The 27,141-nt window shown below is 39.5% G+C and overlaps 1 protein-coding gene across 1 annotated transcript in view; it reads right to left on the bottom strand.

Annotated features, from left to right (window-relative positions):
• Window positions 1–27,141, bottom strand: part of DNAH8 (dynein axonemal heavy chain 8) — a 332,740-nt gene that overhangs the window by 141,737 nt on the left and 163,862 nt on the right. Inside the window, exons 49-59 of the mRNA XM_055113566.2 lie at window positions 24,803–24,964; window positions 22,582–22,828; window positions 22,217–22,458; window positions 21,988–22,128; window positions 19,415–19,652; window positions 12,191–12,333; window positions 11,788–11,922; window positions 11,246–11,368; window positions 8,214–8,427; window positions 4,458–4,567; window positions 386–549 (exon numbers count right to left, since the gene is read on the bottom strand). Of these exons, the coding sequence (XP_054969541.2) occupies window positions 386–549; window positions 4,458–4,567; window positions 8,214–8,427; window positions 11,246–11,368; window positions 11,788–11,922; window positions 12,191–12,333; window positions 19,415–19,652; window positions 21,988–22,128; window positions 22,217–22,458; window positions 22,582–22,828; window positions 24,803–24,964 (1,919 nt within the window). The remainder of the gene's footprint in view (window positions 1–385; window positions 550–4,457; window positions 4,568–8,213; window positions 8,428–11,245; window positions 11,369–11,787; window positions 11,923–12,190; window positions 12,334–19,414; window positions 19,653–21,987; window positions 22,129–22,216; window positions 22,459–22,581; window positions 22,829–24,802; window positions 24,965–27,141) is intronic.

Raw genomic sequence — 27,141 nt, 5'->3', positions numbered from 1 at the left:
AAGAAGTAACCGGCTGGGCAGGGTGGCTCATGCCTGTAATCCCAGCACTTTGGGAGACTGAGACAGGAGGATCTCCTGAGGTCAGGAGTTCAAGACCAGCCTGATCAACATGGAGAAACCCCATCTCTACTAAAAATACAACAACAACAACAAAATAGCCGGCCATGGTGGTGCATGCCTGTGATCCCAGCTACTGGGGAGGCTGAAGTTGGAGAATCACTTGAACCCGGGAGGCAGAGGTTGTGGTCAGCTGAGATCGCACCATTGCACTCCAGCCTGGGCAACAAGAGCAAACCCCATCTCAAAAAATAAAAATAAAAAAAATTAACCAAGTAGTATAAACTTCTCAGGTCATATATTTAAACTCTAGTGCCGCAATACGCACCTGTCTGCAATTACTCTGCTGCACTCGTGTTTGAAAAGGGACAGGAGAGTAGGGATTGAAGCGCACTCCTCAGCTTTTATGGTCAACATTCCTTGCCAAATTCTGGAAAGATCTCGAAGATTGAAGATGTAATGAAATTTAGAAGGAGTTGGCAGCATCTTCACCTAGAGATGAAAAAATGTAATACTCTCAATTAGTTTTCAGATACAACTAAAAGTAGAATTACAACTGTCTCACAAATCCTATTTTAGATAAAATCTGCTGAGTAAATAAATCAAGATTAAGTTCACATTTTGTGACAACACGGACAGAAAAAAATCATAAATAAACCAACTTAGGATTTAAAAGACCATAATCTCTTGGATAGGATGGATTCAAGACCAAGGCACTGGATGCAGATTCCAACACCTTGTTCTACTACCATCAGTTGGCTTTGAACAAGTCACCTCCCCTGAATTCTTAAGGACTATATGAATTGTGGGAATAATCATCCCTAACCATTGGTAGTATATGTGGAAATACGTCACAACAAAAACTGAACGTGAGTTGGTTGTCATGCAGTTAAGAACAATGAATGTTCACCTTTAAAGTTAATAATGGCTATCTTCTATAAATTGCTTTGATTAGGGTCCTTAATGTGTTAGGATTTCCATAAATATATCTGCATATCATAACCTGGATTTTACTGTGTGGATCCAAACTCAGTCAACAGTCTTTCATGTATCTGTATATCCATAATAAGTGGACAGGCAAGTCTGACATGCAGCTATACGTATAGTAATAGATGTTTTTCCTGTTTGAGCACAAAGACTGTATTATATGCTATTTTACTATTTCTACCAACTTCTAGAATACAAAAAGGCAAAGCTGTAACAATACCACATTCTTACCCAGAGAGATACCCGTTAAGGGATAACCTCGAGGTACTCTAGATATGGAAAGCATTGATGGTCATGTATAAAGATCATAACCGATATCATTAGCATCATTTTTGAAAGTGAAAATAATGATAATTCTGGTGATACAAACTCCCCATACGCCTATTTCAGCAAAGCAGATGCTTTCTTTAGCGTCTGTTCACAAATTAAGCCCTTTCTATACTGAAAAATTACCCTATTGAGTTTGTAATTTTTACAGGCTAATTCACAGTGCTATTTAAAACAGCAAGTAGCATGGGGAGATGAAAATAAAAGAAGTGTATTTTATCAATCACCTATCAACTTCCCTCTTTGCTCAGTTCCATTGCAAACTAAAATGTTCATCCTACCCACTAAAATGTAAAACATATAGTTATATTACAAGTATGTAAAAATACTCAAAGCGGTAAGGTTATGTGAATATTGCTTTTTTTATAGTATAACACTCCAGCCATGACGGCAGCCATTGGTAACTGAGGCAGTCATTAAAGAGAATTCTGTAAAAAAAAAATTCCTTTCTTTCCTTCTTCTTCTCATTATTTGTTAACCTGCTTCTTTCCTTCTCTTCTAATATTTCCCTCTACTTTTCATCACCTTCTTTCTTTTCTGAACTGCTTCTGCCTTAAAGCTATATAAAGTAATACAAAGGTGGACTGATAGACAAGGCATGAATGGATCAAAAGAGTGCTTTGTGAAGATGGGAGATTTGAAGAAAAGATACAAAGAAGGCTGCTTATGTAGAGGTGGGCAGAGGAGGAAGATTCATTCATTTTTCAATGACTGAGCACCTCCCTGGTTCTTAAGAAGACACAGTGGTAAACAGAGGACAGCTAACTCTGCTGCCATCAAGCGGGCTTTTATTCCAGTGGGGAGAGCCTGAGAATGAACAGGGAACAAATATATATGTAAATATGCAAATAATGATAGAAGCCATGGTTTAAAAAACACCAGGGCCAGGAGACAGATAATGACTAGGATAGGGACAAGTGCAGTCACTTTAGAGGATGATTGGAACAGTCGCTCTGAAGGTAAGAGTGATGAGAATGAGCCAACGTATGGTGGCCCAGCAACGCAATAAACCTGGGGTACTCAAGGAATGGTGAGCAGGGCCATCGGCTGGAGCAGGTTGATGGCAGGCAAGGGAAGTAAGCGGAGTCTGCTGACATTGTAAGTGGAACTGGGAGTCTACTGGTGGTTTTAAGAAGGAGTAAAGATTTCTGCTTTACTTTTTAAAAAATATCATCTAGGACTGTGAAAAGAACAGACTCCAAGAGAGCAAGAAGAAAGCAAGGAGATTGGTTAGGAAGTTACTGCATGGTCCAGGGGACAGGTGATGGGAGCACTTATCAGGGTGGTCACAGGGGGATGGTGAGGAAGGTTCAGCTTTGGGGTAGATTTTGAAGGGGAGGTCACTGAGATTCACTGATGGACTGGATGTAGGCCATGAGGAAGACATAAATCAAGGATGGTGCCCAGTAATTTTAACCTAAGAAGCAGGATAACTGGTGCTGCTACTAAGATGCAGAAGTCTGAGAGAGGATCATATTTAAGGACATTTAAGAGTTCTGTTTGGACATGGTAACTTTGAGATGAGTATCAGACATCAAACACTGATGTCTATTAAGCAGTTAGCAATTGGCCTGGAGCCAGGTAGAGAGGCCTGGGATGGAGATATCCATTTTGAAGTCATCAGCACAGGGATGATGTTTAGAGCCTTGAAGCTGGATGAGGCCACCTAGGGAAAGAATGTAGATAGAGAAGAGGGCCTGGCATCGAGACCAGGTGCATTTCAGTGTTTAGAGGAGGGAAAGAAGAAGGGGGACTTTAATGAGGTAGCCAGTGCACTAGGAAGAAAATCAAGAATATGGGGACCCTCTGAAGCCAAGTGAAGAAAATATTTAGAGGGATCATTTAGGTCAAATGCTGCTAAAAAGTCAAGTAAGAGGGAGAGGAAAATTAACCTTGAGATGTGGCAAGATCAAGGTCTTTGGTGGCCTTGACATGAACAGTGGGAATGAAAGCTTGTGCAGAATCGATTAAAGAGGTAAAGAAAAGACACTGAGGAAATGGAGCCAGGAAACATCCAAATACCAAAAGAAACTGATGGAAGACAGCTGCAAGGGCAAAGCTTTTCAGAGAACTATGTATATAAGCACACTAAATTGAGCAATAATCCTATTGGAAACCACATGTATCTTACCACGGAAAACTATCTCAGACACTCAGTCCTTGCAACTCATTTCTGAGTTTCTTTAAAAGAGGTGCAATGGCATGTGCAAAGGCCCTGTGTTGGCAAGGAACAGGGCCCCACACTCATCACTGAAGGTGGCCACATGGAAGAGCATCTCATAAGAAACCCCCAAATTCCTCTTCCAATAATTCTGTATCTAGAAATCCCCCAGTCTACCCAGGAATCTGAAAGGCTGGCACACTTCAGGTTTCCCAGGAGACAAGTGCCTGCCCACATGTGTATAATTGGCCTAATGGATGTGTAGTGAATTACGACAACTAATCCTTATCTCCTTCATGGCTTTTTGTCAAATATATCAACCTCATTTTTATCTCATACCTACACTTAATTGCCTTTTCATGAGTACTGCCCTAAGTCATCTGGGGACAGCTGCAGGTTTGCTGAGCTTTACTTAGGACACTGACTTGTGTATGCAAATCTAGCCAATTTTTGTTAAGAACATTTCCATCCATTTACTAACTCACGCTCCTGCTCAGAGAAATACACAAGTTAGACTTCAAGTCCTAGTTGGCTGAGAATATCTGGAAATCCATGTATTAAGTCAGTCAATAAGCATCTGAGTGTCTGACATAGTTTGGTAGAGGGAGACAGATAATACAAATAAAGATTTACAAATCAGAGTAACAAGTGGAAATGCAGTGTTCTCATTTCACCAAAATTCTACTTTGTCTTGGATGTCATGTCTGGTTTACAGTAACATCTCATACATACGGAAAGCATCATTTAGTCAGATCATTTGCTCCCTGGAAGGAAAAGGTGTTGTAAATCTATTTGAGCACGTAATTTGTCTTTTCCAAAAAACACCACTATATATGATATTATGATAACTTAATGAGCCACGAGGTAAGAACTAGGGCTGAATAATAGTTGCCTTTTAAACAATTATTGACAAACCATTCTGTACCTTAGTCCATTGCCACAGCACTCTACCCACTGAGACTAAATTCACAATCATCTCAGATATTTGAGGCTTGAAACTTCTACAAGGATCAAAGTATCCACATCCAATAATTCCTGAAAGATAAGCAAGATTGAAGGTATAAGCTTACCAAAAGATTTCCAAGTATATGTTTATCCCAGTACACAAATCATTACAAGGCTGACTAAGCTAGGTGTTGTTCAGAATTTCTCTCAAGGGATCAGCTAAGACTGGGAGTCAGTAGTGGATCCAGCCAAGCTTAGTACGCAGTGATAAGTGTTTTATATGTATTGACTCATTTAATCCCCCACCCAGCACCCTACAAGAAAAAAATACAAGGTAGGTATTATTATTACTAGCCCCACTTTAACATGAGCTTAGTAACTTGCTCAAAGTTACACAGCTTGCATGCAGACAAATTTGAGATGTGAACCCAAGCAACCTGGCCCTAGAGTCTGTACATCAGCATTCACCCTGAAGCATATGTGAGCTTAGAGAGTACTCCCTCATCTTACAGAGAGGGAGACCAGGCCCAGACAGGTGAAGCCGATTGTTCAAGGTCACATGGACTGGTATTGGCAGAACTGGAATCAGGACCACTTTTTCCAACCTACAGTCAGTCACCACTCTGGCCTGGGCTAGACAAGCAACATTCCTAGGGAACACCCAGCAAAGTGATGGTCTGACCATCATTATGACTCTCAGAAAGACTGGGGTGTAGGTTTAGAGACTGTTCTCAAAGTCTCAGAATGTCTTTGATTTAGACCGAAGAAAGATTTACTCTGCTTCACTCCAGTGAGACTACACATTGCAGAGTGTGTTCAGTTCTGAGCATGGTATTCTCAGAGGAATATGAATATCTGCTCAGAGATGCAGAACAGGTTGATGAAGAGTGGAGACTAAAGAAACTGGAGTTTGTTCACACTAATTGAAGAATTGCCCTGGGGAAACATGAAATTTTCCTCCAAATCATGGTTGGTTGTGCTAAGTGCCTGTAAAGTCCGTTTGCTTCCTGAAATCCTATATTCTAGATTTCCACCTTCCTGTGGGACAACCATGTTATAAGAAGCATGAGATAGGGATTAGCAACACCCATCTGCCAAGCACTAGTTAAAGGCCTTGACTGGGCAGTTATTTCACTTCTCTGAGGCTCAGTTTCTGGTTGGTTTGTTTTCTGTAATTGTTTAAATGTGTCAGTCATACTGAAGAGTATGTCAAATAGCTTAACAAATAACAAACCCTCATGTACAGACCGCCAGATTGATAATTACAACCTTGCCCAGCAAATTAGAAGCCCTTGTACGTTCATCCTTGTTCACAATTCCTCCCTTCCTCCAGAGGTCGCCACCTCTCTCTAATATAATCAGTAACTTGCTTTTCTTTATAGCTTCACCACTTAGGTTTTTGAACTTTTGAACTGGTAAAAAAAAACTTTTGAAATTCTGTTTAACGGAATTATATTTTTCCTGTGATTTGCTTCTTTCAATTCAGCATTGTATTTCTGGGCTTCATCCATGGTGAAAGCATGTAGCTATATTCATTCATTTTCACTGCTGCACAGCAGGCCACTGTGTGCCTGTGGCAGGATGTATTTATCCAGTTTTACTAGTGATAAATATCTGGATTATTTCACGTTTTTGCCATTGTGCACACTGCACTATGAGCATTTTTGTATAAGTCTGCTGGCATGCATGTGCAAAATCAACTACAGATGGATTGAGGCCCCAGATATGGAAGGCAAAACTATACAATGTCTGGAAGAAAACATAAGAGAATACTTGTATGATGTCCGGATAGAAAAGGACTTCTTGAGACTCAGAAAACCCAAACCATAAAGGAAAAAAATGACAATTTGGCATAAACCTATAAGTGGTACTGCTAGGGATGGGCACACGCCCTACTTTACCAGCAGGGATGCAAAATTGTTATCCAAAGGGTTTGTAGCAATTGACACTCTGGCCAGCAGGCAATGAGAGTCTCAGTTGCTTCACATTCTCACTAATGCTTGATTTTGTCAGAATTTTTTATTTTTGCAAATCTAGTGGGTATGAAATGGTATCGCTTGGTGTTTCTCATTTGTATTTTCCAGAATACTGATGATGTTTACCATCTTTACTTTGTTTATTGGCTATTTAGCTTCCTCTTTTTGAAGTGCCTTAGTTGTTTGCCCATTTTTATATCAGGTTGTTTCCTTTTCTTGACTGATTGATTTATAGGATTTCTCTAAATATTCAGAATATGACATTTTTGTTGTTATTATATGTGTTAAAATTTTTTCTTCCACTTTGAGGCTTTTCACTCTCTTAATGTTATTTTTTAATGAAGAGAAATTTTACATTTTAATCTAGTCAAATTGGTATTTTTTTTCTTTATTTTTGTGCTTTCTGAGTCTCATTTATGAAATGATTTCCTACTCAGAGGTCACTCAACTATTTCTCTATATTTTCTTCCAAATGTTTTACAGCCTTGCCTTCCATATTTAGGTCCTTATCTCGTCTGTAGTTGATCATGTTATTGGCATGAGGTAGCTGTCCAAATTTAATTATTTTCCTATAAGAATTACTAAGTATCCCAGAACTACTTATTAAAAGTCTGCCCTTTCCCGGACGGGCACGGTGGCTCATGCCTGTAATCCCAGCACTTTGGGAGCCCGAGGCAGGCAGATCACCTGAGGTCAGGAGTTCGAGACCAGCCCTGCCAATGTGGTGAAACCCCGTCTCTACTAAAAATACAAAAAAATTAGCCGGGTGTGGTGGCAGGCGCCTGTAATCCCAGCTAATTGGGAGGCTGAGGCAGGAGAATCGCTTGAACCCAGGAGGCAGCAGTTGCAGTGAGCTGAGATCGCGCCACTGCACTCCAGCCTGGGTGACAAGAGTGAAACTCCATCTCAAAAAAAAAAAAAAAAAAAAAAAGTCTGCCCTTTCCCTTCTGACTACAGTACTTGCTATATCAAATAATTAATGTTCTTATATGCAAGGGTCTGTTTCTCGTGTATGTAAGAGGTTTTGGGGTGGATTGGGGGTTTGTTTTTTGGTTTTTTAGACAAGTTCTTACTCTGTTACCCAGGCTCGAATGCAGCAATGTGATCATAGCTCACTGCAGCCTCAACCTCCTAGGCTCAAGCAATCCTCTGGCCTCAGCCTTCCACGCAGCTAGGACTACAGACGTGTGCCACCACGCCCATCTAATGTTTTAAACTTTTTGTAGAAATGGGGTCTCTCTATGTGCCCAGGCTGCTCTTGATCTTCTGGCCTCCAGCAATCCTCTCACCTTGGTCTTCCAAAGTGCTAAGATTATAGGCGTGGGCTGACCTACACATAAGTTTTGATGGCATAATTTATGTGATTCGATGTTACATTTGATGTCAAGAATCTCATTTTCATTAACAGATTGAAGTGCTACATTTGACTTTGTATAACATATCGTTAATCTGTGATCTTTGTGCTGTCATTTATTGGCCCAAATTTCTCTGATTAACCATGTCCTGAAAACCAAAAGACCAAGGTTCCTTTACATCTAATGTGAACTTTCAACAAGCCTATTTTTAAATATCTCTGGGTCTGAGAATAGGCTATAAGCATAGGTCACCTTAGTATTGAGTCCCTCTTTCCTAGTGTTTAGCTCTCCATTTCACATACCTAACCCCCCTTTAGACAGAGCCTTTTTGTCTCTTAAATGAAATTTTGTGTGGTTTATGTCCATTATGTAATGCAATAAAATAAACGCTAAGAATATTCATACCAAAAATTTTGTCTATTGAAGCATTTGAAGGCAATGTACAATTAAACACAGTAAATTGTCTTTTTAAACGTTGTGGAATATCATTTCGACCACCTCCAGGGTGGATCATTGCTGCTATGAGCTGCACATCAACAACAGTAGTGAAGTCTCCAGGCTTGTCCAAGCTGTACATTCCTTCCATTTCCATCATCTGTCGCACAATCTCATTAGTTATCTGAAATTTCACACAGCAGTATTTTTGTAACATATCACTATCATATTCCTCCATAACTTCAATAAAATAGTACAAATAAGATTAGAAGACAACATTAAACTCTTATCAACGAAGTGTTTGTGAATGTCGATGATCACCTTCAAGGTAATTTGACTTAAATGATGTCACCCATGAACTCTAGATCGTAACACATGCATGGTCCAAGTCCAAGGTGCCTTTCACCACATTGATCAAACTAATTTCCAAATAAATTTAGATAGGTGAGTCATGAGATATTTGGTTAAATTACATTAATACTCCAAGTTACAACAAGTTTTACTGTAGACATCTTTCATACTCAATATTCAACACTTAAAAACCTTTAGATCAGAATGTAGGATGGTTTTGGTCCTGAGCTTTCAATATTATATTACTAACTGTTTTGGCTTTTGGTTTTATGTTCTCATCTTATCTTCTCTGCATCCTCCAACACTGCCAACCCCCCTCCTTGGAAATGTTACCTCTCTTGGTTTCAGAGGCTTGTTTTTTTTCCAGGTCCATCTCAGGGCTCTGGGATCACTTCCTAAGCCGCTCGTTGTCCACTCATCCCTCATATGTAACTGTTCTCCAGGGTTCCATCCTGGGCTCTTTACTCTTCTCATTGTTCCAGAAATGCTATCTCAACCCTATATTCTAAAGAATCTCATATCTATAACTCTAGCTTCAGATTCTCTTCTAAGCTCTACACCTGTATATTCAAGTCTCTATTGAGCATCTCTTAGTGGATATCACACAAGCACCTCAAATATAACCGTCTTTCAATTAACCAACATTTCATGAATGACTACTGTGTGCCAGCCTCTCTTGTAGCATAGACAAAATTTTCTGTCTCATGAAGCACACATTCTAGTGGTGAGAGACAAGATGTACAGATGCATGTTGATATGTAAATAAAATGGTATACTCTAAGACTTTTGTAGAATATAGGAGGGGCTCAAAGGTGTGACTCAAGGAGAGCAGGGGAGGCTTCACCTGACATGATATATAAGCCAAGACCTGAAGAAGGTGAGAAAGTAAGCCAGTTCGATACCTAGGGGAAGAGCACTCTAGGCAGAGGAAACTGCAAATGCAGAGGTACTGAGTGAACACCATATCCAGCGTATACAAAGATCAGTAAATGTGGTGGAAGCAAAGAGTCATGGGAAGAGGGAGAGGAGGTCAAAATGTGTAGAGTCTTGGATCATGGTAAGGATTTTGGTATTTATATTCTACAAGTCTCTTTGGAGGATGTTGACCAGAAGAGTGTGTCGTGATCTAACTCTTGTTTTCATTTGTTGATGATGTGAGAACAAGCTGAGAAGGGTAAGGGAAACAGGAGACAGTGAGGAGGCATTTGTAATGATCAAGAAGACAGCTGGTCATGGGTGGCGCCAGGTGGTAGCAGTGGAGGTGATGAGTAGTGGTCAAATTTCAGATACAGTGTGAAGATAGAGCCAACTTGATTTTCTGACAGAGTGACTGTGGAGGTGCTATTTGCTGAGAGAGAGAAGACTGTTGGAGGAGCAGGTGTTGGAGGTGTTAAGTTTGCGATCCAACCAGACATCCCTAGTTGGATACGTGAGTTTGGAATTCAGGAGCGCTTCAGCTTATGGAAGATAAGCATGAACCTGATCTAAACATGCCTTCACCCTCCTCGCCTTCCAGGAACTGCTGAGGTCTATCTGCCTTGGAGCAGACGCAGGCCATACAGAACTGTTTGGTTTTTCGCCACAGGATGAGTACTGAGCTTCTAGTGGTGTCTGAGGCGAATAGGGATAAAGAGCAAAATGGGACTTGTCCTGGTAGAGCCAAAGCAGATGGTGTCAATGAAGCAGTGTAGGTCGGTGGGAGGAAAGTGTTGGGGATCCCACCAGGAGCATGCGGACTTCTGGCAACACCGGTGAGGTCTTCTAATGGGGAATGACCTGGGTGGATAGATGATCACAACTAGAACCACGGTGTGTGGCATAGTTAAATAAATAAATAAATAGTTGTTTGGTTTTTCATTTTTTGTTTTTGTTTTTTTGAACATCACGTACTCCTCAGAAATTATGCACAATAAGAGGTTAGAGCAAGGATGTAACCCTGCAGAAAGGCAGAAGAGAGGAGCTAAGAAAGGACACTGAAGTCAAGTAGCCAGAGAGGAGGCATTTGCTGTAGAAAACCACGTAGGAGACAGGTGTGATGGCTCATGCCTGTAATCCCAGCACTTTGGGAGGCCGAGGCGGGCGGATCATCTGAGGTCAGGAGTTCAAGACCAGCCTGGCCAACATGGTGAAACCGTGTCTCTACTAAAAATACAAAAATTAGCCAGGCGTGGTGGCAGGCACATGTTATCCCAGCTACTCAGGTGGCTGAGGAAAGGAGAATTGCTTGAGCCCGGAGGTGGAGCTTGCAGTGAGCTGAGATCATGCCACTGCACTCGAGCTTGGGTGAGAGAGCGAGACTCCGTCTCAAAATGTTAAATGACGAGTTAATGGGTGCAGCACACCAACATGGCACATGTATACATATGTAACAAACCTGCATGTTGTGCACATGTACCCTAAAACTTAAAGTATAATAAAAAAACAAAAACAAAAACAAAAAAACACATAGGGATTTAAGAAAGGAGAAACTCAGCTATAACAGAGAAGTCAGAAAAAGACTGAGGATTGGCAGTAGACTTAAAAACATAAAGTTTTAAAAAAAAAAACAAAACATAAAGTTTTTAACAAAGTTATTAACATTTATATATATAAAATATATATACATAAAAATACAAATTCAGGATCATCTATATGAGATATTTCAGCCATACCTGATCTCCCCACTCATTAATCACGGGCATATTAATATCATCAATAAATACAGTCATTTTTCTCCCTCCTGGTGGTCCATATGTGCTTCCAATTCGCTTATCCACGTAGCTTTCAATTGTTCTCTAGAGAGAAGGAAACGTTTTGTCTTATGCATTAGATTTTAATCCATACTTCTAAAAATAATGAGCATTCTTGTCAGAGTAGAATATAATTTACTTACGCATTTAATAAGTATACATATAATTATTAAAATATATGTTGTTAAATTTTTAAAAATAAGGCATTGGAATTTTATCCTTCATTTACATTACAGTAGATATGCTCCAAAGTTCAGCTGCAGTCTCAATATTAGGTCAAAGTATGCTATTTGGATTTGCCTTCAACCTTAGCCTTAGGAAAGCTAAATAGCTGAATGCCAAGTGCAGCATGATTTCTTTTGAATATATAATATTTTCACATTTTATATGCGTACACATTTTATTGTAACCACTAATTTAAAATGTATTATGTTTATAATATTACAGCAAATGATGGATCTCACCTGAAACATCACTGGTTCTGTGGCAGATGAAAAGTTTAGACTTTTGGATAGCTGTACTTCAGGATCATATTTTTTCAAATAGGCCTTAACCATGACAGTTTTTGCAGTTCCCTGCTCTCCTGTGAGCAAAACAGCCTGCAATCATAGGATAATAGTGTTGAAATGTGTTACAACTTATTTAGTTTCAAATATCTTATGATTCTATGGGCTAGTCTTCTATAAATTAATACAACTAATTTTAATAACTTTTTAGAATTGCATCTACCATCAAAATAAGTCCCAGTTGTATTACAGATTTAAATGTAAAATGTGTACTATAAAAGTGCTGGAAGAAAATATGGGTGCATATTCCCGTGGCCATGGATGGTTTGTGATCATTTAAGGAACTATCTATTAAACTTACTTTATGTTGTTTTGCAATGGTGTCTATCAAAAAATTTGTTCTAATATTGTCAACATTTGGAACCAAAATTGATGAATATTCTGGAATACTGTCAGTTGGATAATAATAAGGCTGAAGTTTCTTATTCCAGTGCTCCCAATCACCTATATAATAAGTAAAATTTCATCTTAATAGAACCATATTCTGTGAAAGTTATCTCATAATACAAAAATGTTAAGTGCAATAAACAATCAATAGAATCATATAAACATTTAAAATGTTTTCCTAAAACATGTTACTATATCTGCTTATCGTATGTCTATGGCATTTGATAATTTGTTTTGCCTTTTTTTTATAAAGTCAGCTTTTAAAAAAACTTTTAGGTTCAGGGATACATGTGCAGGTCTGTTAGATATACAGGGGTTTGTCGTACAGATTATTTCATCACCAGGTGATAAGCATAGTACCCAATAAGTAGTGTTTTGATCCTCACCCTTCTCCCACCCCCAACCCTCAAGTAGGCCCCAGTGTCTGTTGTTCCTTTCTTTGCGTCCCTGTGTACTCAATATTTAGCTCCCACTTATAATTGAAAATACGCAGTATTTGATTTTCTATTCCTGAGTTAGTCTGCTTAGGATAATGGCTTCCAGCTCCATCCATGTTTCTTCAAAGGACATAATCTCCTATTTTTTATGGCTGCATAGTATTCCATGGTATATGTGTACCAAATTTTCTTTATCCAGTCTAACACTGATGGGCATTTAAGTTGATTCCATGTCTTTGCTATTGTGAATAGTGCTGCAATGAACATATGCATGCATGTGTCTTTATGGTAGAATGATATACGTTCCTTTGAGTATAATACCCAATAATGAGATTGGTGGGTCAGATGGTAGGTCTGGTTTAAGTTCTTTGAGAAATCACCAAACTGCTTTCCGTAATGGCTGCACTAATTTACATTCCCACCAGCAGTGTAGAAGCATTTCCTTTTCTCCACAACCTCTCCAGCATCTGTTATTTTTTGTAAATTGGCTTTTAAATTGCTAACTCACCCATCTGGAGAAACCTTGCCTGAAATGGAATTAAAATCAGCCGGTGGTAAAACCAGTAATGTAATGGATGCCTAGCAGAAAAGCCACATCAACTGAAAAGACGGAAAAGACCAAAAAAAGAGTCAACTGTTTACTAGATATAGAGTATTTGCCATAAGAAATTGATTTCAAGTCCGGGCACAGTGGCTGACGTCTGTAAACCCAGCACTTTGGGAGGCTGAGGCGGGTGGATCAGCTGAGGTTGGAAGTTCGCGACCAGCCTGACCAACGTGGAGAAACCCTGTCTCTACTAAAAATACAAAATTAGCCAGGCCTGGTGGTGCATGCCTGTAATCCCAGCTACTCGGGAGGCTGAGGCAGGAGAATCACTTGAACCTGGGAGGCGGAGGTTGTGGTGAGCCAAGATCGCGCCATTGCACTCCAGCGTGGGCAACAAAGAGCGAAACTCCGTCTCAAAAAAAAAAAAAAAAACATTGATTTCAAAAATTTATTTACATTTTAGCATCTCTGGATGTTCCTTACAACCTGTGGTACTGTACCATTGCTGTTGCTAGGCAAACTTGTATTGGCGTTATTCCTATCATTGCCATTCAAATTGAATTACTTTCATTGATACGTTTAGCCTCTATTTTAAATGTCTTCAAAAAGATTATACAATGATTCAGAATTATACCCAAAAGTTACTGTGTACACAGAATGCATGGAAAGAAAGCATACATTGATATTGGTGAAACAATGATGAACAAATACTCATCATTGGAGTAATAACCCCAATTTCATGTTTTCTTGAGAAAGTAAGCAAAAATGAGTATGTTTAACTTCTAAAACACTGCCAAACTATTTTCCAAAGTGGCTGTGCCATTCTGTAGCATATGAGGGCTCTAGGTGCTCTATTACGGCACCAATATTTGGCATTATTAACCTCTTTAACTGTAGACATTCCAGTGGCTGTGTGATGATATCCATTGTGCGGGGTTTTGTTTTTGTTTTTTTTTTGAAGCAAGGTCTGCCTCTGTGGCCCAGACTGGAGTGTAGTGGTGCGATCTCAGCTCACTGCAGCCTCCATCTCCGGGTTCAAGCAATTTTCCTGCCTCAGCCTCCTGAGTAGCTGGGATTACAGGCACCCGCCACCACGCACAGCTGATTTTTGTATTTTTAGTAGAGACGGGGTTTCACCATGTTGGCCAGGCTGGTCTCGAAGTGCTGACTTAAAGTGATCTACTCGCCTTGGCCTCCCAAAGTGTTGGGATTACAGGCATGAGCCACTGCACCCAGACCCCATTGGAGTTTTAATTTGCATTTCTCTGACGACCAATGATGTTAAATATCTTTCACATGCTTTTTTCACCTTTCACATATCTTATTTAGCAAAGTATCAACTGAAATTTCCTCCCCATTTTAAAATTTAGATTGGTTGCCTATTGATAGTTATTGGATTATAGGAGTTCTTTACATATTCTGGATAAATTTTTTTTATCAGATATATATGTTTCAAATAGTTCTTTACAGTCTGTGGCTGGGTTTTTCATTTTCTTAATAGTGACTTTTAAACAGCAAAAGAGATTTTCCCCCCCATTGCACTGGCTAGATTTTGCTATTTCAAATAGCAAAATAATCTTTAAATAATGTTTAAATAAGATCTGTCCCCTTACTTGGGCCTTCTATAGCTTCTCTCAGCGCAGTTTTACAGTTTTGGTATACAGATCTTACACGTATTTTATTAAATTTATTCCTAAGTATTCTTTTTTTGGATTCTATTTTTGTTTGTGTGTTTTTAAGACAGAGTCTCACTCTGTCTCCCAGGCCAGAGTGCAGTGGCACAATCTCAGCTCACTGCAACCTCCGCCTCCCAGATTCAAGCTATTCTCATGCCTCAGCCTCCTGAGTAGCTGTGCTTACAGGCATATACCACAACACCTGGCTAATTTTTTTTTTTTTTTTTTTTAGTAGATATGGGGTTTCACCATGTTGGCCAGGCTGGTCTTGAACTCCTGACCTCAGGTGAGCTGCCCCACTCGGCCTCCCAAAGTGCTGGGATTACAGGTGTGAGCCCCCGCACCCAGCCTTGCGTTCTATTTTAACTGGTATTCTTAAAATTCAATTTTCAATTGTTTGTTGTGAGCATATAGAAATATAACTTATCAAATGTATGGCCCTTTTGTCCTGTGACCTTGCTAAAATCCTTTAGTAGTTCTAATAACTTTTTGAAGATTCCACAGATGGTCATGTCATCTGCAAATAAAGAGAACTTTACTTGTTCTTTTGTAATCTATAGACATTTGATTTTCCCCCCACTGCACTGGCTAGAACCTCTAGTACAATGTTGAATAGAAATGAAATTGAATAGAGGTGAGAAAGACGTCCTTGTTGTGTTCTTGATATTGGGAAGGAAGTATTTAGTTGTTTACCATTCCGTATAACATTAGCTGTAGGTATTTTGTAGATGTTGTCAGATGATAAAGTTCCTATTTCATCACAAAAGAGTGTCAAATTTTGCCAAATGCTTTTCTTCATTCATTTAGATGACTGTTTATGGCTTGCTTAGTTTTTAGTCTAATATGGCAGATTATATTGATCAGTTTTTGAATGTTGATCTTCCATTTCTAGAATAAAAGCCACAGTTGGACTTTTGTATACTATTGGATTTGTTATAATTTTATTAAGAAATTTTCGTCAATGTTCCAGAGGAATATTGGTCTATAGTTTTGTTTTTGTTTTTGTTTTTTTCTTGGAATGTCTGTCTCTGGTTTTGGCATCAGCGTAACACTGTCCTTATGAAATGGGCTGGGAAGTGTTTCTTCCTATTGTACGTTTTATATCTTTTGGAAGAGTTTGTGTACAGTTGGTATTATTTCTTCCTTAAATATTTAGTCGAATTCACCAATAAAATCATCTTGGCCTGGTGTTTTTCTTTGTGGGAAGGTTTTTAACTACAAATTCAATTTCTTTAGTAGATATAGGGCTATTTAGGATATCTATTTCTTCTTTTTAAATTTTATTGTAAATTGACAATTTATAATTGTATATATTTATGGGGAACAAAATGTTATGGTTTATGGATACAATATGGAATTATTACAAGCGAATTAACGTATCATGTGGAATTATTACAAGCGAATTAACATATCTATCACCTCAAATGCTTATCATTTTTTTGTGTTGAAAATATTTGAAATTTACTCTCTTAGCAATTTTGAAATGTACAACACAGTTATTAACTATATTCAGCATGCTGTGCAATATCTAGTTCTTCTTGATGATGGCTGGTAGTTTATATCTTTCAAGAAATTTGTCCATTTCATCTTCATTGTCAAATGTGTTCTTGTAAAGTTGTTTCTAATATACTTACGTCATGTTTCTAATGTTTGTGAGGACTGTAGTGATGTTCTCTCTTTCATCCTTGACTATGGTAATGTATGTCTTCTCTTTTGTTCTGATGTCTCTAATAAGAGATTTATTCGTTTTATTGATCTTTTCAGATCCATCTTTTTGTTTCATTGATTTTTTTCTGTTGCTGTTCTGTTTTTTGTTTCATTGATTTCTGCTTTGATCATGGTTCTTTCTTCTGCTTACTTTGGGTTTAATTTGCTTTTCTTTTTCTAACTTATTAAGGAAGAAGTTGAAATCATTGTTTTGAGACCTTTCTTCTTTTCTAGTAAAGACATAAAGTGCTGTAAAGTCTCCCTATCAAGAATTGTTATATGACCCAGAATATCTTGGTAAGTGTTTTCTGTGCACTGGAAAAAAATGTATATTCTGCTGTTTTGGGCTGAAGCATTCTATAATTTTGAATTCAGGGTATTGATAGTGTTGTTAAAGTCTTCCATATATTTACTAATTTTGTCTATTTGTTCTATCAATTATTCAAAATATTGACACCTTTAGTATAACTGTGGATTTGTCTATCTGTTTCTGTTGTTCTCTGACACTTCCTCCTTGTGCAGATTTCTCCTCTCTGGTGCTCTGCCCTGCAAATTCCAGCCACCTTGGCCTCTCCCAAATCAACCTCTGCCTTCTCATTTGGTGAGACAGCCAATTCTATTTGATCTTCCCCTCCCTGAGCTGCTTCTAGAAACTGCATCCATGCAATAAACTAATGCAATCACCTTGTTTCACTTCCCTCCGTGATTTCAGTCCGGTAGTGCCTATTGTCCAATCTCTGAAAAAAAACCGTCTTACACATTTTGTCCAGTTTTCTATATTTTTAATATAAGAGGTTAAACCCAGTCCCCATTACTCCATCTTGTCTGGAAGCATAAGTCTCCTTACTTAATTTTAAATCTATGAATGAAGTCTTCTCCAAAGATGTTAATGTCCATAAAAAAATTAAAAGGATGGATGAAGAATGAGTTAAGAAAGGGCTGGCTAGAAGTCAGCTGAGTGGACATGTTAGGGCCCTAAATAACCACTAAGTGCATAATATCTTAGTTCATTTTGTGGCCACAAAGGCTTGGGCAAATAAATTTCATCAAAAGTAGTTATTTAGGGTGGCAAGACTGAATGCCTGCAACCCCTCAATATTTTAGTCAACAGACCACTTCAGGACCACCTTGAAGAAGGAATATGAGTCTAGATTATTGTCAACCTTTTGTTAACATCTCCATTAAAAATAAGAAAACATCATTGTCTAAACTTACAGAACCAGTCCTAGCTACTTGGAAGAAAATGTCACAAACATCACTGGACTGCTCTTTAAGAAATGTGGCAATACATATTTTTGATGGCACAGAGGAAGGTAATTATTTTATTGGCTTCCTTATTAGATGCCATCTCAATCCCCTAACCAAGGCTCTGCCATGGTTGGAAAATTGCTGCTGATGAATTTCACTCTCTGAGTAACTTGGGGCCCGGCCTCTGAATAAGGACAAGGCACTCAGAGGGAGGCAATCTGAACCTTTAAACATCATAGAACTCTGGCTGTTCAGAAAGCAGCGCTGTGGAGGAGCTTGGCTCTGGATTCTAAGGGAGTGCATATCTAGATTTAAAGATTCCTTTGTTAGTTTGCATTTTGAGTTAGAGTGCCCTTTTGCCATCTCAAACCTTTAGCAGCATCTAACACATGTAATAGAATTATTGGCCATTCTGGTTAAAGATGGCCCACTGAAAAAATTTATTTATCTCAGTCCCTTTCAAACACAAATTTCCACTTAATCCCCAGTTTTGGTATGATTCTCCCACTCTTAAATGTGCCTGGTGTCCCCAAGTCTAGGAAACCCTCTATTTTACACTATTCAAACAGTAACTCTTTAGTCTTGCCAGTGTGGGGAAGGCCGATTGTCTGGCAGCAGGGCTTTGGAAAGCGGCCCAGGAGGTCTTTTTCTCAAACAGACTTATAACCAGCCCTGTGGTTTTTAGCTCAACTTTTGCCCCAGTTTCCACTTCCTGAGCCCTTTGAATGTCCTGTGACGTGCGCTTCTCAGTTGCTTCTCAGCTCTTCCCACTGCCAATGTGCTAAATCGACTGCCACTTACCTTACTGCTTTCTTGCTTTCAAAATTTGGCTATTGCTGTCTACTCCCCTGCTCTAGTTGTCCTTCAGTTTATTCATTAAAACAAACAAACAAAAGACTATTGCTGTTTTTGAGTTTTTAGGAAGAACCAGAGGTAATTAGAGTTTTTAGGAAGCATATTTTTCCTCTTTGGAACTTTGAAGAATCAGGGCCTGGGCTCTGGATGAAAGCACCAAGTTCAAAGGCATTTCTTTTAAGGAGCAGTGAGCTGGGCCCGGCCATACATGGAAGGCTGGGGGGCTAAGGTGACAGCGCTGGACCTTGAGGAATCTGCTACGTTCATTCTCTACTCATTCTGGCATTCCCAACAGGGGAAGTGTGGGGCTGATCCGTTATGTGTATTAGCATGCTTTGCATCATGAAGAATCTGTGTTCTCCACGCTGCTACCTTTCCTATTCCAGCATTAGAAAGTAGATGATGTACAAGGTATTACTAACTTATTTATGCCAGATTTTACTGAGCCCACTCCAAAAGGAGAAGTCAAGAGTCTCAATATCAGTTTCGGGCACAATTCATATGCAAAATTCCACTCTCTTTCAAATACATGCTCTTTTCAAAATGGTATTAACAATTATGTTTTCATAATTGTTTTAATATTCTCTCATAGAAGAGTTTATGAAAGCTTATATTTTCTCATTTGAAAAAAAAGTCATTTCATTTAAGGTATAGTTCAGTGGGCTTACCATAATCAGTAACATAAAACTCATACATGGTTTGATTTGAGCCTTTAGGTATTTCTGGTAAGTCCAACTTGCTTTCATGCTGCCGTAAGAAGGCTTCAAGCTTTTCTCTGCTTTCCAATTCCAGAAGGGCTCCTAAACTCCACATTAGGCCAAACACAAATAATTTATGAAGATGTTCGACACAGGAAACACCGCCTTCTTCTTTGGAGGGAATTAACCCTTCCAGAAGATTGAGAGACTGAAAATGTTTCAAATAAAATAAATTTTTAAATTAAAAATTTGAAAATAAAAAATTGTAAATAATAGTAAAATTAAAAGGAGGAAGGAAGAGAGAAGAAAAATAGATATATCTCAAGCTATTGCTTGATCACCGTCCTACAGCCAACAGCACGTAGAAGAAAGGCTATCCTGTTTTAGACAGGCAGCATGGTCTAGCAGAAAGGATGCTGAACTGAAAATCTGCTCCTGTGGTTTCAACCCCCAGCTCATCCCACTGACCTCTCTGAGTCTCAATTTCCTACTGGGAAAGCAAAAGGCCTAGATTCGATGTTAGCAGCTAAGGTAGCTACTGGTTCTAAAGTTTAGTTATCCAAATTTTCCAGATCAAAGATTCTATTTCTTTGTAACATTTTGCAGGACTTAGCAAACTGTGGCCCTAGAGGCTGGCCACCTGTTTGGTAAATAAAGTTTTACTGGTACACACACACAGTCACACTCATTCACCTATGCATTGTCTCTAGCTGCTTTTGTGCTACAACAGCAAAGCTGAGTGGTTGAGACAGAGAGTTGTGCAAAGCCTAAAATATTTATTAATACTACCTGGCCCTTTAAGAAAAAGTGTGCCAATGCCCTATAGCATCAGAAAGACAACTACAGTAGGACATCCTCGGTCTTTCAAAACAAAATTACTTCAAAATAAAATATTGTCTTCTATTATCCATTTTAAAGTAATTACTAAATAATTCACTGATTTCGGCCTTATATTTTGTTTCTAACCTACCCACAAATGACTGACTCTCTTAACTGAGAATCGAAGCTCTAGAATGTGTAAGGAGAGATCACCTATAGATCAGAATTAGGAGAGCCCTTGAAGATCTATGATTAATTCTGTTTTAACTCAAAGACTAATAAGGAAAACCGAGTAGGAAATAAAGAATGCTGGCTGGGCATGGTGGCTCATGCCTGCAATCCTAGCACTTTAGGAGGCTGAGGCAGGAGGACTGCTTGAGTCCAGGAGCCTAGACCAGCCTGGGCAACATACAGAGACCCTGTCTCTACAAAAAATCTAAAAATTAGCTGGGCATGGTGGTGTGTGCCTGTAGCCCCAACAACTTCAAAGGCTAAGGCAGGAGGACAGCTCGAGCCCAGGACTTCAAGGTTGCAGTGAGTTATGATTGATTGCACCACTACACTCCAGCCTGGGCAACAGGCAAGACCTTGTTGAAAGAAAAGAAAGAAAAGGAAAGAAAAGAAAGGAAAAGAAAAGAAGAGAGAGAGAGGGAGGGAAGGGGAGGGGAGGGGAGGGGAGGGGAGGGAAGGGAAGGGAAGGGGAGGGAGGGGAGAAAGAGAGAGCGAGAGAGAAAGAAAGAAAGAAAGAGAGAAAGACAGAAAGAAAGAGAGAGAGAAAGAAAGAAAGAGAGAAGGAGGAAGGAAGGAAGGAGAAAGAAAGAAAGAAAGAAAGAAAAAGGGAAAGAAAGAGGAAAGGAAGGAAGAAAGGGAAAAAACAATGCTACAACTACTTGTCAGATAATTTTTACTTAAAGATTTTCCTTACCTGTTACATGCTAAATTTCCAAAGCCAAAATTGCCTCCCAAGTTTTCTTGATTGCAACAGGCCCCTTTCTGTTCTTTCCCACGAAGCTACCAACTTTATTTATTTTTATTTACTTATTTATTTATTTTGAGACAGGGTCTCACTCTGTCGCCCCAGCTGGAGTGCAGTGTTGCCATCTTGGCTCAGTGCAAACTCAACCTTCCAGGTTCAAGTCATCCTCCCACCTCAGCCTCCCAAGTAGCTGGGACTACAGGCACTCACCACTACACCTGGCTAATTTCTGTAGAAACGGGGTTTCTCCACGTTGACTATAGCTGGTCTCAAACTCCTGAGCTCAAGCAATCTGCCCACCTTGGCCTCCCAAAATGCGGGATTACAGCTGTGAGCCACCGCGCCCAGACAATGAAGTCTTCTATTGTTAGGATGGAACCAGTATTGAGGTGTGTGTGTGTGTATGTGTTATTTTTTATTTATTTTAAAATTTAATTAATTACTATATTTTATTGACTGTCATTATTATACACACTTTATGGGACAGGTCACTAAACCTGACAATGGGAAAGATAGTTCATTCCCCTTCCTCTGACAACATCCCTCTGGGAAGTGAAAATAATAGAGAAAACAGTAAGATCATTAAGAAGATCTTTAATAGAAATCAAAATTATCAGAGCTTTCACAGCCACATCATCAAATGATTTTTATGGACTGTCTGAACTTTCTATTTCAGATGGCTGTAAACTGCAACTGAGTGAAAAAAAAATCAAAATCGAAGTAGTAAATGTACACAAAAAAATCTTACCTGCACAATATAGTTGCACTCCAAGAGCTGCATTTTGGGATTGAGATTTAGTTTCATATATGTGTATGTATCTTCAAAGACTTTCTCATACAGTGTCAGGAATACAGCAGCTTCCTGTGCAGTGCGTTTCTTCAACCATGCCTGCAACAAAGAAACAGAATCTATGTTTATTAAGAAAGTGAAACGTGGAGAGACTCTGAGGGTTCTTCTTCCCATCTCTCTGCCCCACCTGTAAGATTGGCCTCCAGCTGAGAGCAGAGCTGCTGATATAGACCATGCCCATCCTAGAAACCGTGGCAGGAGAGGCGTTCTCGATATTGTGGACTTCAAACAGAAGCTTACAACTAGGGGCCATGGGAATGCGATCTCCATTAGCTAACGTCAGAGTTTTATTGTCATCCAAAACGGAATTTAAGTTCTCAATCCAGATGGCATCCACAGGACCATCTAAAATGAGGAAAATGTTTTCACCTGAAAATAATTAAAACAGAAAATCGCTTTTCACTTGCAAGTAATTAAAATGGAAAAATCAAAAAAATACTGTGTTAATACGCTAGCAGGGAAAAAATGATCACAAAGGAGGTTTGTGTATACCTTTTTTAGCTTTTAATGTTTTTCTCCACAGAGTAGAAAAAATCCCATCTGTCCAGTCATTGGTAGCAGTGTCCAGTCTGCCAAACATCTGAGGTGCAGTAATGGCTTTTGGATTCATTCGCATTTCTCTATGAGGCCTTCCACATTCTGTTTGCGCCTTCATTAGAATCGTGATAACGGTTGTCTTTCCAGAACCACTGGGCCCAAGAGTCATCAAGCCATGCCGTACCAAAGACGTCTCATATAACTGCACAATTAACCAGTAAATTAAAATATGTAATTTATGAGTCTCCTGCTGACATTCATAGTAGCTACTTGAAGATTAAAGGCTTTAAATAAGCTCTTCATTAATGTAACTAGTTCACTATTTTTAAGTTGTAAAAAATGTTGTTTTACTAGATGTGCATAGCAAATGAGCACCACGTTATAAAACGATATGTGCTAAAGTAATAACAATGTGGAGCTTGAATTACATTTTGGAAATAATTAACTCAGCATCTAGTTTTTGCTTCTTGCGTGATGAGTCCCTGTGATTTTGGTTTGTTGGTCTATAACCAGCGGTTGTTCCATGCGCAAACTTTCTTGGCATCCAATGTGATGATATCGCCCCTTAGTGGTGGAAAGCAGCAACGCAGAGCATCACAGTGAAGATCCGTTTCAAAGGGGCCTTCTAATTCCCCAGAAGTACATCATGAATGAGGATTCCTGTGCAAGTGATTTATTCAGGTAGTGCTCCCAGGAGAAACGAGTAAGATAAGAGGAAAGCAGGACAGGAATGGGAAGAAGCCAAGCAAGGTGTGATTGAGGACAAAGCCCTGTAGAGGACAGACTTGAGCCTGATCCCGCGGGAGACTGGAGTGTAACTTACACCTCAAAGATTGCTCCACCTGGAACCAGGCAAGCTTGACTTTCCTACTCCATCAACTCTTAGAGACGTTTGTTTGGGGGTGGATGGGAAATAAACTCCCGTGCAGCACCTACTCTTTGTGCCTGCCAACAAAATGGCTCCAGGCCTCCTTTTGCTATTAGAAGCGAAAACACACAGAAGCTGGGCAGGGGCACGTGGAAATGGTACAAGAGATTCAAGGAGACATGCTAGGATCATGGACAGCCGCTGTTATAACATCCCGTCTGTAGTTTTCTCAATAAAAAAAATTAAGAAGTCAAAGGTCTGACAGCTGATCAGAGGTAGAGTGAGTTATTCTCCTACCATTTTGGACAGAAATGTATTACCATTGTAAACTATAGTTTAAAAGCAACAGAGGCACTGTTCCTGACATGTTCAAGAGCAATGTTATTGACATCAACAAAGAACCCAAAATTCTAGTCGCCACCCATTGAGATGGCAAGAATTTTAAAACTCAGTATACTGTATGCATATCATATATAAAATCATGTTTTCCCAGAAATTTTTTAAACTCTTAAAATGGTTTCCAGTACATGAATGATGAAAAAGACTTTTCCCCCATGCACATATTTCTTTGTAAGATTTGGATGTATCTCAGACACTTGCACATCTTATAATCTGGCAAGAACAGTAAGTTAAAATAAGAATTGTTATATTAATATTTCAAATGCAGTTTTCAACAATGTCCACAATTTCAGCTCCTTAATTTTCCAAAAGCTCTGGAAAATATTCCCAAAGCATCAAGCTCATAGAGATTTAATCCTGTGTCTCTGCTACAAGTTCTTGATTCTACTGGTAATCCAATCAAGTGATTAGATGGTTGTCACAAGGATGAAATGTGATGAACAGAAAGACACCAACATATGCAGTCAAAAGATTCAGGTTTTAGTGTAGGTGAAGGATATAACATGTCCACACACAAAGCAGGAGCAAAATAGCACTCCCAGATTCCTCAGGCTCTGCACTCCACTGAGGCACCCAGCTGCAGCCAGTACTACCAGATTGGCACAAGAAGCCATCTGCGTTGTTCCGTTCCCCTAGAGTTTTTATAACCTACTATTTCCGCCCAACATTGTCACCAGGTATAAGTAACAACTGCAGTAAATTACTGCTTGATTACTGCGAGGCAGGGTAAATCCATACTATCTTCCTAGGACCACTACATCCTCCCAAGTATTCTTTTTGCAATGATGTATATATGATGTTTTCATTTAACATTTACATCAAGTAAGACTAACTATGAGTTTTCTATTCAGACAGGAATGTTTAACACATACTTATCATTATACTAATAATAGATTAAAATGTCTTTACCTGCACCAGTTTCAGGTTCCAGGGTGGATGGTTAATCAAACCCTCTATCTGAACCTGATGGGCTACTGCGTTTTGCAGTTCTGCATAAGTATTACTATCCAGTTGCAGTCCTGGGAACAGGTCATTGATTAAGCTGAGGAACAGGGGTTCATCTTCATCAACCTAAGGTGGCATAGTTTAAAATAAATTTACTCATTCAGTCAACAAACATTTATCAGCTAGCTGGGATGTGCATAGTACTTATCACTTCATCCCCAGAGAACCATTTATTACTCTCCTAATCAGGCTTGTATTCTCTAGTACTTTCTCCAGAATATCACTGATATGGTTTGGCTGTGTCCCTACCCAAATCTCATCTGGAATTGTAGCTCCCATAACTCCCACGTGTCGTGGGAGGGACCCAGTGAGAGGTAATTGAATCATGGGGGCAAGTCTTTCCCTGCTGTTCTTATGATAGTGAGTAAGTCTCACAAGATCTGATGGTTTTGTAAACGGGAGTTCCCTTGCACATGCTCTCTTGCCTGCCGCCATGTAAAGATGTGACTTTGCTTCTCATTCGCCTCCCAGCATGACTGTGAGGCCTCCCCAGCCATGTGGAACTGTGAGTTCATCAAACCTCTTTCCTTTATAAATTGTCTTTATTAACAGTGTGAGAACAGACTAATACAATCACCACTGAATCTACATTGTACCCAAAGTTCGTTAGCATTCAATGTGTTCTACAATCCTGCCCCAGTCTACTGCTCCAAAGTACGACCTCATTACTTTATCACATGAATCTTTGCTTCTCACAGTGGCATTTGCATTAACCTTAAAAATGATAATTTGTAGTCCCAACCCCATGAAATTAAAGAACTGATATTTTATTTAAATTGGGGAAATAGCCATAACCCTGCATGACTTCATCCAACAATGGCTGGAAAAGTCCATCAGGGCAGTGTTCTGTGAGCCTTTCTTATAAGCAGTAGGTTTGAGTACACTGACTCCAATCCTTATTTGCAATGTCTTTAATGCATAGATTGTCCTGTTCCCAACATCTGACCCCTTATGATTTCTCTTTATTCTCTAGGGCTTTGCTGATGCTTTCTTGAGTACTTGTCTAGGAATTTCCAAAATACCATTATCTAAGGGAGGCTTAGACTGCACTCCAGCCTGGGTGACTTAGGGAGTCTAAGCCTCCATTACAGTCCATGTTGGTCATACAGGCAGTGAGGTATACTGGCAGGAGCAGTGGATTTGGCACCAGAAAATCTTATAAATTTTTGTCCCCTCTTCTCAGCTGATGGTGATTATGGGGGAATCCTGCAACCTCTAGTCTCCATTCCCCAATAAGTGAAGTGACAATAAACAAGCTAGCCATCCAGACCCCACAGAGTTGCTGTGAGGCTCAAATAAGACGATACACCTGAAAAGACTTTGTAACACTAATGAACTCCACAGATGTTAGTTTTTGTAACTAGAATGTAGCTTCCTGAACCATTTCTTCTTCAACTTTGTACACCCATGGCATGGGCACAATATGTGGCACGTAGAAATCCTTATACGTCACATGAACCTGTCCATCAGCTATTCAAAACAACCTGGCTGGGCTGGGCTGGGCATGGTGGCTTATGCCTGTAATCCCAGCACTTTGGGAGGCTGAGGTGGGGTGGATCACTTGAGTCCAGGAGTTTGAGACCAGCCTGGGTGACATGGCAAAACCCTATCTCTACAAAACAGTACAAAAATTAGCCAGGCATGGTGGTGTGTGCCAGTAGTCTCAGCTACTCAGGAGGCTGGGGCAGGGAAATAGCTTGAGCCTGGAATGAGGAGGTTGCAGTGAGCCAAGATTGCACCACTGCACTCCAGCCTGGGTGACTGAGTGAGACTCTGTTTCAAAGAAAAAAAAAAAAAATCAGGCTGTAACCATGACAAGCATGAAAGCAGCATGCTCTCCGCAGCAAATTTTCAATGTGTTTTTGGAAAATAGAAATGATGTTTATGTTTTGGGAGAGATATATCTGAGATAAGCTAGTCACATACAGAGAAAGCAAAAAGTTCTCATGGTTCCCTGTGAATCCAGATTCTTATGCTGAGAATTTGTGTCACTTTGTGAATAATGGTAGAGAACTAGGTTGAGTCTTGGAGCTGAAGCCCACTGATGACCTGTTTCACTGCACACAGCTGATAAAAGGAGGCACTTATAGTCCATGTTGGTCACACAGGTCATGGGGTCTTTTGCTTTCTTCTGGAAGCACAGTGGTAGCTTGGCACACTTATTATCCCTGTAATTATGGGTGCTCACAGCTCAACAGCAGCCTACCTCTACTTGTCCACCAAATAGAAAGAAACAACATTAA

Source organism: Pan paniscus, chromosome 5 (assembly GCF_029289425.2).
Source record: "Pan paniscus chromosome 5, NHGRI_mPanPan1-v2.0_pri, whole genome shotgun sequence".
Lineage (NCBI taxonomy): Eukaryota > Metazoa > Chordata > Mammalia > Primates > Hominidae > Pan > Pan paniscus.
The sequence above is the reverse complement of the archived record's forward strand: the minus strand, read 5'-3'. Positions and strand labels throughout refer to the sequence as shown.